Source organism: Heterocephalus glaber, unplaced genomic scaffold (assembly GCF_053883595.1).
Source record: "Heterocephalus glaber isolate CG9 unplaced genomic scaffold, H.glaber_assembly_v1.0 deba00001687, whole genome shotgun sequence".
Classification (NCBI taxonomy): Eukaryota; Metazoa; Chordata; class Mammalia; order Rodentia; family Bathyergidae; genus Heterocephalus; species Heterocephalus glaber.
This window is the reverse complement of record NW_028258412.1, coordinates 7,974,996-7,990,789: the sequence shown is the minus strand read 5'-3', so window position 1 is coordinate 7,990,789 and position 15,794 is coordinate 7,974,996. Positions and strand designations below refer to the sequence as shown.

Sequence of the window (15,794 nt, the reverse complement as noted above, 5' to 3'; positions counted from 1 at the left end):
TAAATATTGACAGCTCTGGGTGTTCAAGGCATTTGCTTGCTCATGCCTCTGACTGCACAAGCACTGGACATCCCAGGTCCTGGAATCTGTCTCTTTAACTCCGTCTGTGTCTTTCTTCTTGCCTTGCGCCACAGCACTGAGCAGGAGACTGGAACCCACTGCAGGGGGATCCAGTAAATAGGCCCACATTATTGAAAACCCAGGAAGAACCAGAGGCTGGAGGGATGGGAGGCTGAGAAGTGAACAAATGGGCTGCATGGCTGGCAGAGTTGGACCAGAGACACCTGCCCCACTGTAGACAGGAACCGCACAGCATACCTGTGAAAACACGCTGCTCTTGCACTGAGGACACTTTCCTGCTGGTGCCATCGCCAGAGTCTACTCCATGTGTGGAGAGCAGCGGGCAGGGTTCTCTGCTGGAAATGACCATCTGCTCTGGCCTGCAGCAGCTAAAGTAAAATAATAAATGGCTTTTGTGCACTGCTTTTATTTTATTTTTCACCAAACCACCTTTTAGGGTCACACTCATGAGGGAGGATCGCTTCCTGTACAATGAAATTGATAAAAAGATAAAAATCATTTGGTTTCATTTTGGTCAATATACTAGGTAAAAATGAAAGACAAAAATTATTCACTTCCTTAATTACCTGTGACCTTAATTATATGTGACCATCTCTTCGTATATAGTTAGATAAATACATATGCACACACATGTGTACCTAAATGTTTTCCTTATTGCTTAGAAGTGTTCATACCCATTGGCTATTTTATCTGATTGTCAGTATTTAATTCAACGATTGATATGAGTTTTTGAACCTTAAAAACTTTGTCTTTTGTCATGTGTGTTTGTAGTATTTATTTGTCATATAGATTCTTTAACTTTTTATGCAATTATGAAAGGCTACTATTTTATTAATTTATCAGTAAAAAGACAAATGACCCACAAATAGATATACCTCCATGATTTAAAAAACTAGGGAGGAAATCATACATGCACATGAGAAGGAGCCTTGAAAGGCTTGTTTAAGGCCATGTTTTAAAACATGGTTGTAGGGCCGGGGATTTAGCTCAGTGGTTCCGGCGCCTGCCTCGAAAGTGCAAGTTCCCCAGAGTTTGATCCCCCGGTACCAAAAAAAAGGAAAAAACAAAACAAAACATGGCTGTAGGCCAGGGATGAGGATATGTCTGTAATCCCAGCACCTTGGTAGGCTGAAGCAGGAGGATCACAACAAGTTTGAGGCCAGCCTGAACTACACAGCAAGACCCTATCTCAAAAACACCAAAAAAAGGGGCCTGAGGATGTAGCTTAGTCCAAAGGCTCTGGATTCAATCCCTTGAAGAAAAAGACATAGTAGGGATGGCTAGTGTCTGCTCCAGGAATCCTGGGGCCTCGGCTGTGAAGATTCTAATGGCAAAGGTTTGGAATCATGCAGAAGCATTTCCATGCATGTCCGGTTCCTGGCTTGGAAAGACTGCACTGAACTCGGAGTGTTAACCAGAGAGTTTATATATGATACTACCATGAGATGTGCACTACCTCACAGCATAGTGGCCTTGGGGTAGTCAGATATCAGGGCTTTAGAAGTGACTGCTCCAGTAGACAAAGCAGGTATATGGCCCTTCATATGGTCTTGGCAAGCATCTAGTGTCACTCTGACCATGGTTTCTTGGTCAAAGCAGTCGCAGTCCCACCCAGATCCACTTCCCAATTTCCAATTTTGTTTTCTCAGTACTGAAGATTGAACCAGGAGCCATGAGCTACATCCCCAGCCCTCTTCAACTTTGAGACTAGTTCTCACTATGTAGTCCAGGTAGGCCTCAAACTTCCCATTTTCCTGACTTAGCCTCTTGAGTAGCTGGGATTACAGGTGTGTACCACCACACCTGGCTTTCCCCATATCCCAGTACTAGGGATTAAACCCAGGTCCTTATACATGCTAGGCCAAGTGCTCTACCACTTTACAGCTGCAGGCATTTTCATTTTAAGACAGGGTCTTGCTAAATTGCCCAGGCTGGCCTCAAACTTGCAATCTTCCTGCCTCAGCCTCCCAAGTAGCTGGGATTACAGGTGTGGGTTACTATGTCCAGCTTCCCACTATGTCTTGTCTTAATTTTTGAGCAACAGAATCCTTAAACAGAGTATCATGGTTGTTGTTTTATGACAGAGTTTGGGATGATTTTTAACACAGCAACAAATAACTGAAATAGTGTGCATATGCATGCATGTGAATATATGGGTACAAGCACTTCAACACAGAGGAAGATACAGGCTTGACAACCAAATCTCTTCTTAAAAGGCAAGGTTATAAGTATCTTTTTTCCACTCCTTTTTATGCCTTTCTGCACTTTCAAATTTTTCTATGTCTGTATCTTGTTTTTCTATTATGGGCATTTTTTTTTCAGTACTGGGGATCAAGCTCAGGACCTTGTGCCTGCAAGGCAGGCAAGGTGCCACTGAGCTAAATCTCCAGCCCTATTACAGGCATTTTTGAATGTAAACAAAAGTAGAAGCAACAGTCTAATCAATACCGCCAACCTCAAAAGTTAGCAAACATTTTGCCATTCTGCATCTATTATTTTTTTTTAAAGTTTATTAGTACATGTATGTAGTATATAATGTTTATATTCCTCGTGGGAAATTAGTACGTGTACCTATTACTTTTGTTTTGTTTTGTTTTTGGTACCAGGGATCGAATTCGGGACCGTGCGCTTGCGCGGCAGGTGCCGGAATCACTGAGCTAAATCCCCAGCCCCCATCACTTTTTAATAAGAAAAAACCTACAATAAATATTTTTATATTTTCCTAAATCAGAAAGAACCGATGTGTGCATGGGATGTTTACACCAAGAGGTGGCATTCAGATTGTTAAAGGTTTTTTAAAAAGCAAATAGCCAAGCAGTGCTCTTATTATTCTTTAAACTTACTTCACCTTCAAAAGCTGACCAAGCTGGAGCACTATGTGAGAGAACCCTTACCCTTGACTTTTCAAATATGGTAAGTCCCAGGGTCAAGGAGAGCTCTCTTTTCCTGAAAGAAATAAAAGAGGTCTTCTGCCTTCCACCAGAATAAACACAAATTTTCCATCCTGGCACTCAGTCTTTTGCTAAAAGGCCTCCCAACACTCTACTGAACTAGCATTAAATTAATTCAAGAGAACAAATAACAATGTCCTTTCTAAAACAGCCACATAATTGAAAGGGATGTCAATGCAGTGACTCTAAGCATTTTCTAGGTGTGGAAGGCAAAAGTGACACAAAACAAGCCAACGCCAAGCCACATAAACTCCCACAACAAAAATCTTTCAAAAAAACTCCGACAAGATCAATGTCAGTGAATTTGTTCATTCATCCATATATTAGTCAGCACATGTTCTATGCCAAGTACTGTGCTGGACTAAGAAGAAAAACAGGCTGTACTCACAAGGAGTTCCAGGCTGGTGGAAGAAAGAGGCCAGCAGACAACTGTGTGATGAATGTGCTGATGAACTACACAGGTGAGAGTAGGCTGAGGGCTGAAGGAGCATCTGAGCTTCAAGGGTAGTGAGGCACAGAGAACCGCAGGTACAGTGAGGAGGAGGAGTATAAGCAGAACATTCAGGAACAGCTGGCAGCCTAACTGCCAGTGCAGTTACAGAAAAGGGTGCTAACAAGGAAGGAAGGGTAGAGAAATAGCAACCAGATCCTAGAGGATCTTTGTGTGCCTTGCTAAAATTTGCATTCTCCAGCCAGGGCGTGGTAGCACACGCATGCCTGTGATCCCAGCACTCGGGAGGCTGAGGCAGGAGGATAGATCTCTCCAAGTTCAAGGCCAGCCTGGGCTACACAGTGAGTTCAGGGCCAGCCTGAACTACAAAGGGAGACCCTGACTCAAAAAACAAAACAAAACAAACAAACAAACAAAAATTGCATTCTATCCAAAAACTACAGGGAGCCAACCAAAATCTTTAGATTCACGTGTTAGATTCTAGCAGCAGATGGAGATGAGATTGGGGAGGCCAGCACAAAAACAACTGGGAGGAGTTTGGTTTGTTTTCCTCTGATTCACTGCCATGGGTGGCCAAAGAGGGGCATTTTTCATGCAGACATCATCAATTGCACAAACATCTCCCTGGTCTGAATATGACCTTGAAATCCTTCTTAGTTCAGCATTTGACATCATCCACATCTTAGTTCAGCTACTTCCAATCATTAGATCCAGCCTGCAAGATCGTATGTATCTGTCATCCTTATGCTACTTATAAGTCTGTGAGAGCAGGAATTCTGCCTGTGTATCACAGTTGTGTCCTCAGTGCTTATCAGTCTGAAGGATAACATTTGTGGAAAAAGTACAGTACTTCTTAAATAGAACTCAATTTAGCCTTCTCAATCTTTTACTGATTTGTCATCCTGATCTCCACCTCCTCCACCCAGTGGTGCACCTGTGTCCAACACGGTTTAGCACTAGGATACAGTATTAATGCTTCTCTGTATATTTCCCCATATCTTTAGAAGGACCCAGTGGGTGACAGGCTTGCTAACTCATATAATAAATTAATCCAACTCCAGATGTGAGCAGCTATCCAGATTAGTGGTGCATATCTATAATCTCAGCAGTAGGGAGGACTGCAAGTTTGAGGCCACCCTGGGCTACACAGTAAGTTTGAGGCTAGCCTGAACTACATACTGATATCCTGCCTCAAAATGAATGAATGAGGGGCTGGGGATTTAGCTCGATGGCGTCATGCCTGCCTCATAAGCACAAGATCCTGAGTTCCATCCCTGGTACAAAAAAAAAAAGAATGAATGAATGAGCAGGCTAGGAATACAGCTCAGTGGTAAGCGTGCCCCTGGATTTCATTGCTAGCACTGGGAGATAAATAAATAAATAAATAAATAAATAAATAAATGTGAATGGTTGGTAAGAACTCGTTGCTTTCCCTCATTTTCCCAGCAGATGAAGGAATAAGAATTGTGCAGTTTTTGACAACAAAAGCAGGGCCTGAAAGAAATACATGTGAGCTTTTTACAACATTCTTTCTTCCAAACTAGAAGAGCAGGATCTCTTGGCATAGGCCTTTTCCAAGCCAATTCAAGACTGTAAGGCAGTATAGCTATCTGCTTTAAAGTCCTCCATACCTGCTTGTATCTTCTCTTCTGAGTATAATGTAACCACAATTTGATACACTTGCATAGCACTGTTATCCTGAAATAAAACACAGAGCATCAAAGTACTCCCCATCTGCACCTTCAGGTTTCAGATTTTTTAATTTTTGTTTGTTTTTAAGGCAGGTAAATCTGTATACAGTTACTTCTTGTGAGTTAAAGTCACCCCAGGAGCTTACTATTTCGTTCTAGGAGACAGGAAAATAAGAACCTGATACCTAACATGAAACCTGTCAGCTCCTGATTTTGGACTCTGGCTTGCTTAAACATTTTGACAATTTTCTTCTTTTTCTTTCTTTGCAATGCTTGCGATTGAACCCAGGGACTTGTACATGCTAGGCAAGTGCTCTGCCTCTAAGTCACATTCCCAGTCCTTGATAACTTTGTAAGTAACTTATAAATTTAACTAGACCACGAGGCACAGTATTTCTGGAACTTAGAAAATATGTATGAAATACCCCAGAGATCCTGAACTTGCTGATTTTATGGGCAAACTCTGGAGCTTATGTGGGACTATCTGGGCCTGTGACATGCTCCTTTTAATGTAGTAATACTGAGAATGAGAGTCACACTCAGTTTTATAAACCAATATTTAGAATAATGCTATACTTTGACAAACTCTGAGTTGAATGATTTAAATATTAGGATTCTCATTTTTTAATGCTCCAAGGGCTGGAACATTCAGAGGTTAAGTACCTGTTTAGTATGTGGTGGCCCTGGGTTTGATCTCCTGCACCAAAAATGAATAATTGATTAATTAAAAAATTGTTTCAAATGCTCCAAAATTGGACTTATAACTATGTAAATTAATGAGAAGGAAAGAAAAGGGTGGGAGGTAAAGGATATTTTTAGTGGCAAGAAAGTTAATAGTGGTCACATTAAAAGAATTAGACTATGGAACTATAGAGAGGGGAGCAGGCAACTTTCATTTTCATTTTATCCTTCTTTCTATATATTCTGAATTTTTTCCAAAGACATGTAGTACTTTTATTTAACCAAATGTTGAGCTCTAAAAAAACCGAGAACACTCCTTGTTCCCTTCAAGACTGAGGCACAAATACCCATCTGGCCTGACCCTTTCACATTAGTAAAGCATAAATTCTAAAATATGAACATCACAACATCTGAAGAACAATGGCAAGACCCAGTACAAACATCCTCATTCTATCTCCCATCTGATCAGCCAAAAGCAAAATGTAATCTAAGAACCACATATTTATAGTAAGATCTCTCCCTTTAAAAGGCCTTTCTGAATCTATGGCACTAACTTGTGGCATGGTAAGTGATCGTTCTGGGAAAATGTAAGTCAGGGGCTGGGGATTTATCTCAGTGGTTCTGCTGCCTGCCTGGAAAGCACAAGGTCCCAAGTTTGATCCGGTACCAAAAAAAACCCCCCAAAAACCAAAAAAACAACTAATTGGGCTGGAGATTTAGCTTAGTGGTTCTGGTGCCTGCCTCAAAAGCACAAGGTCCCAAGTTCAATCCTCAGTACCAAAAAAAAAATGTGAAGTCAGAATCACAAAATATCCTAGGAGAGGCTGAGGCTAAGGCTGGAGTCCTACCTGTAGTGGGCCCAGGCTATATTCAGTGAGGGGAGCTGCTCTTTTTCTGCCCTCTGCTCAATCCGAGACTGCCAGATGTTCCAGAATCTATGTAGCAACTGAAACAAAACAAAATAAAATGGAAATTTACTAAGGTGAAACACAGAATGACTGCTCTTAACCTATTAGTGAATTTTTACTCTAAGAGACTGTGAACTCCCCCAAAGTAGATACTACCTCTGTCTGGAACACCTGGCATACTTGGGCTTGCAAAATAATTATGTCTGAGTTCTGCATCTATTTGAGCTATCATAAAAGACAAAGAGATGATTCTTCCAATCTATGGAAATCTGGATTAATAACTATTCCTAATCTGAGTCTCACTGAAGAAAATGCCATTTTCAAGTCATTTTGGAGCTGGGCACGGTGACGCATGCCTGTAATCCCAACACTTGGGAGAGCCTGGGCTACACAGTGAGTTTGAGGCCAGCCTGAACTACACAGCAAGACTCTGTCTCAAAAAAACCAAAAAAAAAAGTCATTTTAGAAATGAAAACTATTCTTACCACATACTGCCACCCTAGGAAGTAGTCTTGTCAAAAATGTTTAAATTAATCAAGTCCTTAGATATAACTCCTACCTTACAGGAATGACTACATAGAATAAAGGAAAATTAGACGACATCAAAAAGAAACATATAAATTAAGAAGGAACATTATACAAAATAACAGGTCCATTTCAAAAAGCCAAAGTCATTTTTAAGAAAAAGCGTACATTACGCTAACTAAGCCAGTCACAAGAGGACAAATAGTTCCACTTACGAGGCCTCTGGAGTGGTGAACTTCATAGAAACAGAAAGAACAGTGATAGTCAGGGGCTGGGAGAAAGACAACGGGGAGTTAGTGTTTAATGGGTATAGTGGCAGTTTGGCAAGATGAAAAGAGTTCTAGAGATGGATAATGGTCATGGTTGCACAACAATGTGAATGTATTTAAAACCACTCACCTGTATGTTTCACTGTATGGTGATAAAATTTGCGGTATGTGTATTCTGCCACAATTAAAAAATATAGGGCCAGGGATTTAGCTCAGTGGTTCTGCTGCCTTCCTTGCAAGCGCAAGGTCCTGAGTTCGAGTACCAAAAAAAAAAAGTAAATGTGTAAAAATAGTAGGGGTTGGGGATAAATTGCTCTAAATTAAAAGCTTTAGGAGGCATAATGACCAAATATAATGAACAATCTTTAATTAAACCTTGGTTTTTATTCATTTTTTGTACTGGGGATTGAACTCGGAACCCTGCCCAAATCCTGATTTTTATATTTTTTAATTTTTAATTTTTTTTTTTTTGGTACCAGGGATCGAACTCCAGACCTTGCTCTTTTGAGGCAGGAAGTGGGACCACTGAGCTAAATCCACACCCATCCCGGTTTTTATAAAAAAAAATTTTGAGGACAAGTGTGGGAATTTAAATATGGACTGGATATTGGATAATATTAAAGAATTGCTTTTTATTTTGCTGGGGACAATAATGATATTGTAGTTATATAAGAAACTAGCCTTACTTTGGGGGTGATGCTTAGTAAAATGTTTACATGCAAAGCATCATGATGCTTATAATTTCCTTAGAACTATTCATGGGAAAAACTAAAGCAGATATAGTAAATATTAATAAATGTTGAATCTAGGTCATGAGTATATATTCTGTGTTCCGTATGTTTGAATATTTCCATAAAACAACAACAAAGTCCACCGTCCTACGCTCAGAAACAAAATTTACAGAGAAGCTTTTTTCTTTTTTTCTTAATATTTTTGAGACAGGGTCTCCCTCTGTAGTTCAGGCTGGCCTCAAACTCGTGGCGATCCTCCTGCCTCAGCCTCCTGAGTGCTGGGATCACAGGCATGCGCCACCATGCCCAGCAAGAGAAGCCTTTTGACTTCAGGTATACCAACTACTGAAGCAAATAGTTACAATGGAAACAAACACAGCCTCCTATAACACAGGACTGAATGTATCTGTATTACCAAATCCCCTACCTTACAGTTAAAATCCACGTTCCTGGTCTCTGCATCAACTATTAATTTTCTTAGCAAACAGATTAAAAATGGGATTAAATAACAAGGCAAAAACAAGTTTTCTGTTAGCAGGTACAGATTACCAAAGAAAATGAGCATTAAAATTTTGGGGTCTAAAATCTGGACAAATCTCTGAGCACAGAGGTTACAAAAACAGAATGACCATCAGAAGAGGTCCTGGGAAATAGAAGATAACCCTCACCATCATGTCATGCTGCCGGTGTGCGAGATTCTTTCTTATTTGCTTGAGATGGACTTGGGTCACATTGTCTTTTAGGGCTCTAAAGCAAAAATTCTATGTAAAGAACACAAGTGATTATACAGAGTCAGTAGTGTTTACAGAAGCAAGTACAGGCAAAGGAAAACACTGTCTGAAATCAGAGGGTGAAAAGCTCAGGGCCACTCCAATCTTCCCGAGTTTCTTTGCTCTGGGATTTAACCAGGAGCATAATACAAGTAGGCACTCACTAATACTGGCTAAACCAATCCCCATGGTTCATAGTACTGCACAAGAACAAACACACCCTCACCTCTGACCAAGAGGATCCCATGACCTAGATGACAAGTCTACAGACAGAGATCAAACATCAATTATTGCCTCTCAAAAAAAAAGTGCAGGCATTCATTTTGCCTATGGTAGGTTTTGCTTTTTTTTTGGTATCAGGGATCGAACTGAGGACCTTGTGCTTGCAAGGCAGGCACAGCGCCACTGAGCTAAATCCCCAGCCAGGTTTTGCTTTTGTTTTTTACCATGTAAAAGTAACTGCATACATTTTTGTAATTATAAATGCAGTTTGGCTAGAGTGGAATAAAAGGAATCCCTGGGGATGAGGCGCTTGGGGTGGGCCACTGCCTCCAAGCTCCATCAATAATGCCTCATATATGACCTAAGCAAAGCCCATTTGCCCCCACTGCCCTGCACCTGGGCTTCAGTTTTCTGAGACAAAAGTGAAGAGGTTAGAAGGTTAGAGGTTTTCATTCTGTGTTCTGTGGAATCAAAGAGGCCTCTCAAAGACTTTAAAGATATATGGTAAGGGTTGGGGAGAGGTGCCAGCAGAACCAGAACTTGCTCCCCAGACCTTGATTCAAGCTCAGCATTGTGTCTTTGAGCTCTGTTACAAATTAGGCTCCACCATTAAAAAGGGGTCCCACCATGTAGAAACCCCCAGGATTAGATTATCTCTAAGCTCCAAATCCCTCTGACCCCACACCATTAATTTATCTGATCCACAATGCAATCAGGGATATTCACAATGAAAAGAGGGATTTGTGCCTGAACTTAACTCAGAAGTGGCTGTATACTATGAGGCAGTACAGGAGAGGATCCCTCAATACAGATGCAATCAAGGCTGAGGAGCAAAACCGAGTGAGACTGCAGGGCTCTTACCAGCAGGCTGTGCTGCTGGTGCCGTTCTCCCACTTCACGCTGGGCAATTTCTTCTGTACACAGTGACACATCTGCAGGAGGTTAAGGCCTCTGGTCTTCACATGGTTCTACTCCTACACCATTTCTCCAAGACCCACATGAAGGCTCATGGCTGTAGAAGTAACAGGCCTGCCAGGTGGGCTGATCTCCTGTTTCCTTGTGGTGACACAAGGAAGCAGTGGGAAAAGGGGAACTATTGTGAGTTCCTACCAAACAGATGGCCTTGTCTTTCTTCCCTAGGATGCCCATTTGATGAGAAGTGACAAGTACCTGAGATTAAGTTGCCACCAATTTTAGTTAACATTTCAAAGTCACCATATCGCAAGCATAACTTGATCCTTCTCTGCATTTTGCTATCATGTTCCAGTCAGATGTTTGAGCTAAAAACCTGAGTTATTTTCAAAACCATTTTTCTCCCACTCTCTCTAATCCACTCAGACACCCAGCCCATCTGCTCTCCTCCTAAACCTGTCCTGTCTCTATCTCCTGTTGTTCTCTGTCCCTGCAGTTCGCAAGACTTGTCCCTCACAGACTGGTAAGTATGACTCTACACAAGAACTCGTCTTCCTGAGGAAGCCTCTCTTCTCTAAGGCAGAAATGTTCTTTCTACAGCACACATCTCACTGCACTGCTCCTCTTCATGAACACATCCAGAGGCTCCCCAATACCATTAGGGTAAAGCCCAGTGTCTTCAGCACTGTACACAAGGGCCTTATAAGTCAGTCCCCAGTGTGCATTGATTCTCTCACCAGCCAGCCATACCCAGCACCTCTCCACAGGCTCTTGAATACTTTTCCTTATCTGTAAACCTGTGTAAACACTGCTCCTTCCAACTGAAATTCTGTTCCCAACCTCTTTGCCAGGAGAACTTGTCATCTCTAAGGTTTATATTCAACTCAAACATTACCTCCTTGCCTGAATCTCCATAGTGGCTCTCACGGAATTTGACACAAATCTTCACGACCGCACTTTTTGCTAAACCATATTGTTAAAATTCTTTATCGTGTCTATTTTCCCCATGAGACAACAAATGCTGTTACTATCTTTGAGTTTCCCTGTAAAGCAGCACTTAAGCGGGACTTTAACACAAAAAAGGACTTTCTCTAACTAACAAACGAATGTGTGGATAAATATTAAGGGCAGTCCAAATTCTCACACTTGAACATAGTGTGGTAGGGACAGTGATTAAGAACATTTGCAGGGCCGGGGATTTAGCTCAGTGGTGCTGCGCCTGCCTTGCAAGCACAAGGTCCTGAGTTCAATGCCCAGTACCAAAAATCCCCCCACAAAAACATGTGCGTAGATGTAAAGATCTAGGTTCTACCAATGACTTACCATCATGCTTGAATGAGACCTTCACAAGCAAACAGACCACTTTCTGAAAACAACAGGGTACTAGGACAGATGGCCATAAAGAAAATTTAGGGCGGAATACACAATCTCCCTGAAAGTCCAGTGATTATCTGTACACCTGTGATGACCATCTTTGGACCCTCAATCATAAGCATTCCTTATGATCATGCTCCCTTTTGAAGTCCTATATAAGTCTAATTCCCTTCTCAGCTAACTGGTAATATCTCTCTCTTCTCTCAGCTAGCTGCTGGTATCTCTCTTAATGTCAGCCCATCCACACATAGATGTAATAAATTCAGCTCTTCCCAGCTAACTGCTGATATCTGCCCCCAATTTCAGTTTCTATTCACACCTGGACCGGAATAAACCTTTTTTCTCACAAAGCCTGTCTCCAAGTGGCCTCACACATGCCGTTTATAACACTGTGACTCAGAAAATCACTTAGCCTCTTAAATCTGCTTCTCATCTATAAATGGAGACAGTGACACCAACTGTACAAGATTGTTGCAAGAATTGAGAATAATGCATAATGCCTGCAAATACTGACAGTTCAAATAAATGGAAGTTATAATCATGGGATGGTGTCACTAAGAAACAGACTCATACTAGGCATAGTGGTGCATACCTGTAATCTCAGCACTCAAGAAGTTGATGCAGGAGGATCACCATGAGTTCAAGGGCAGCTTTAGCTACATAGTGTGTTCAAGGCAGCCTGAACTACATAGCAAGACCCTGTCTCAGAACAACAACAACAACAGCAAAGAAACACATTGGTGTGGCTGGCTATTTCCACGACCTAATAGAAAACGAACAGTAACAGAAGAAATAAAGGACAAAACTATCTGGGGCAGGGTGAGGGGGTGTCAACAAAAGGCTTGCAATTTGGGAGGAGCACCAGGGTTGCTATCAATATTCTCTTTTTAATTTGGTCATTGGTTCATTTTATTATTATTTATTAAACTATAAATATATGTTGAAAGTATTCTTTGTTTGCAAAGCCCCAGTCAAACCACCTTTAAAGAAATCAACACAGATAAAGCTGTTTTAAATTGGTCAGTGCTTCCTCTTTTTTCTTTTAGTACCAGGGATCGAACTCACGTCCTTGCGCCTGCACAGCAGGCGGTGAAACCACTGAGCTAAAATCCCCGGCCCACTTGCTTCTTCTTGATACTCGTTTTACACACAGTTGAGCACAGGCTATATTGCCTGAGGTGGCTGACAGGCCTGGGGAGCTGAAAAGGATACAGCGTCTCCAGTGCAAGAAGGCTCTCCGCAGTGCCATCTTCCTGGCCAGCTCTTCCACTAGGGCCTGGTGGGCATACAAGCTCTGCCTCTGCTCCCAGGCCCACCGCCAGTCACAGAAGTGTATCTGGAGCACAGTGACACGATGCAATTGCTCAGCCATCTCTGCAACAGAAAAATGTAACTTAGGTGCTGCTCTCCCCAGTCGGGAGATGAGCGGGAAGAATCTGTAAGATGAAGTAAACCCCACTCCTGGCCAAGAGCAGAGATTCAAGGTTCCTCCCACAAAGAATCCTTACAGGTTTTTAGGCTGGGGATGTGGTTCACTGGTAGAGAACACCCGTAGTATATTTGAGGCCCTAAGTTTTATCCCAATATACCCTCACCCCAAAGTTTAAATATCAGAAGGTAGGTAATCAGGAATCCCTGAGTTACCTCTTCTTTCTCCAAGGAAAAAGAAAGGCTGATGATTTAGGGAGGAGGGTGACATAAAATCAGTTCTATCCAAGGGCTGACACTTGTAGTTAACTACCAGTGAATAGGAATGGCAACTGATGCTTTCAAAGAAGGCTGTTTTACTTCTGCATCTATGTGGATGACCCCTGGACAGGACTTGGGAACTGAGCTGATGACATACAGCCCTTGTGGCAGTGTGGCAAAGGCCTTCTTGAGCTTTCAGACTGGCTGATCCTGGCTGCCAGGTGCATCTCTTTTGAAAATTAGTCAGCTAATGCCCTGATGAGTGAAAGCCCGGGAAGTAGGAAGCAATCAATTCTAGAACTGTAATGTTGTAACTGGAGTAAGCGTTACTCTGTAGCTCATCATGTTAAACAGCTCATGCCTTCATCTTCCAGCCCTGGGCAACTGCATGTTTGGTCTGCTGTCACTATCTTCAGACACTATGAAACTCTCCCCAGAAAGTGTTGGCAGCTTAGGATATTTCTGCGAGGGACATGGGCAAAAGCTGGAAAGCATATCCAGTGTCTAGCACACTGCTTGACTTTTCTGTAAACTCAATAAACTTAGGTACAGCTGGTCATGGTTGTACACACCTGTAATTCCAGCACTTGGGAGGCTGAGGCAGGAAGATCACCACAAGTTTGAGGCCAGCCTGGGCTACACAGTGAGTTCAAGGCCAGCCTGAACTACTGTCTCAAAAAACCAAAAAAAGGGCCAGGGATGTAGCTCAGTGGTGCTGAACCTGCCTGGCAAGTGCAAGGTCCTGAGTTCAATTCCCAGTACCACAAAAATAAATAAATAAATAAAAATAAATAAATTTAAGTAAAAAATGTACACCAATGATCATGTTCCTAAAATGCCATTACTTCTGAAACTAGCTGAGAGACTAAACCACAGGAATAGTATAAAAAAAAAATCATAAATCACATCCATTTATATAACTGAGGACAAATAGAAACAATTGAAGTACCTATCATTAGAAGATTAAATAAAGGTAAGCCATCCTATATAATAGGAATATTTATTTACACATATTTATGAAAAATATAACATTTATGATGAATAGACATAGTACAGTATAAAAAAGCATAATATAAAAATGTAGGTAACAAATTAATCACAATATCAACAGCCTTGTCCAACATAAAGTATATGCTTTAATCACCATTAGAATCTTATTTAAATAAAATAAGTTCAAAGTCAGCTTGAACTACATAGTAAGATCTTCTCTCAACAAACAAACAACAACAAAACTCCATAAAGAGAATGAAAACAGAATGATGTAGTTTTCTCAATTTCCTTTCACAAAAATTTGTGACTAGGGCTGGGGATTTAGCTCAGTGGCACTACGCCTGCCTTGCAAGCACAAGGTCCTGAGTTCGATCCCCAGTACCAAAAAAAAAAATTGTGGCTATATTTCTTCATTAAGTACCATTGGCAACAGGAAGGTGAACGGATCTTGTGCCCAACTTCTCTGTCTTGGGCACAGGGGCTTCCTACTTACCATTCTGCTGTTTCTTTACTCTGTGCATGTTCAGGTATTCAAGCCAGGCCCTCAGGGACTTCCTCTTTTGCCACCACTGATGATGTTGCACTGCTAAGACCACCTTCCATCTCTCCCTCTGGCTCAGCAGGAGCTGTTCCTTCCACTGAGACCAAGCCTGAAAGCCAGAATGAAGACATGGTAAAGGGAGAGGCAGGAAAATGGGGGAAGTGCAAGTGAGGGGGTAAAAGAAACAAAAGACACACTGGAAAGGCTGAAAAGGGAAACAGGCAGTGGTAATTTCCTACCAGCGTCATAAGCTATGGGAATCTGGAGTGAAAAGATCTTTAAGAACAGCATTCTGCTTCCAGAAAGTAATGTGTTTATGAATTCAGGGAAGCTTGGGGTGTAGTTTAGCAGTACAGTGTGTGTGCACACACACAATAAAGTCTTCGTGCAGACAAGAAGCAGAGACAATGTGACAGGGATATAATTACTTCAGATTTGGGATAGGTGAGGGGCTGCCTATTCTTCTGAAGGGAGGAAGCCTGTGAAGAAGCTCTCAGACAGATTTGTCTCAGGGAAGTATATCTATACAAAATGAAGGTCTGGAAGAAAATTTAAGACTATCTATAAACAGCTGGGTGTGGTGGCACACATCTGTAATCCCTAGCACCCAGCAAACACCTGTAATACACAGCCCAGAGGCTGAGGCAGGAGGATCACTGCAAGTTCAAAGCCAGCCTCAAACTACATTAGTTCAAGGCCAGCCTGAACTGAACTATATAGTGAGACCCTCAAAAAAAAAAAAAAAAAAAAAAAAAGACTATAAACATAAACTATAAACACCCCTTAGGAAAGACTATAAGACTATAAACACCCCTTAGGAAAGTCTTCATGTATGTTCAGCAATAATATGTGTCCTAGTTTGAAGATGACTCAGACAACAACTTCACATCTTTCTTTTAACGGTAGCAAACTTTTATTAAAGGTAGGAAAAGAAACAGGCTTTGCAGAGCAAGTTTGGGCAAAGTGAAACTAGGAAAAGGAGTATACCCTACAGTGTGAAAGTGGGTC

The 15,794-nt window shown here is 41.6% G+C and overlaps 1 protein-coding gene across 1 annotated transcript in view; it reads right to left on the bottom strand.

Annotated features, from left to right (window-relative positions):
- Window positions 1–15,794, bottom strand: part of Sfi1 (SFI1 centrin binding protein) — a 79,123-nt gene that overhangs the window by 20,125 nt on the left and 43,204 nt on the right. The window contains 7 exon segments of the mRNA XM_087198288.1: window positions 319–449; window positions 5,115–5,181; window positions 6,704–6,801; window positions 8,957–9,049; window positions 10,142–10,212; window positions 12,779–12,940; window positions 14,739–14,895. Coding sequence (XP_087054414.1) covers window positions 319–449; window positions 5,115–5,181; window positions 6,704–6,801; window positions 8,957–9,049; window positions 10,142–10,212; window positions 12,779–12,940; window positions 14,739–14,895 — 779 coding nt within the window.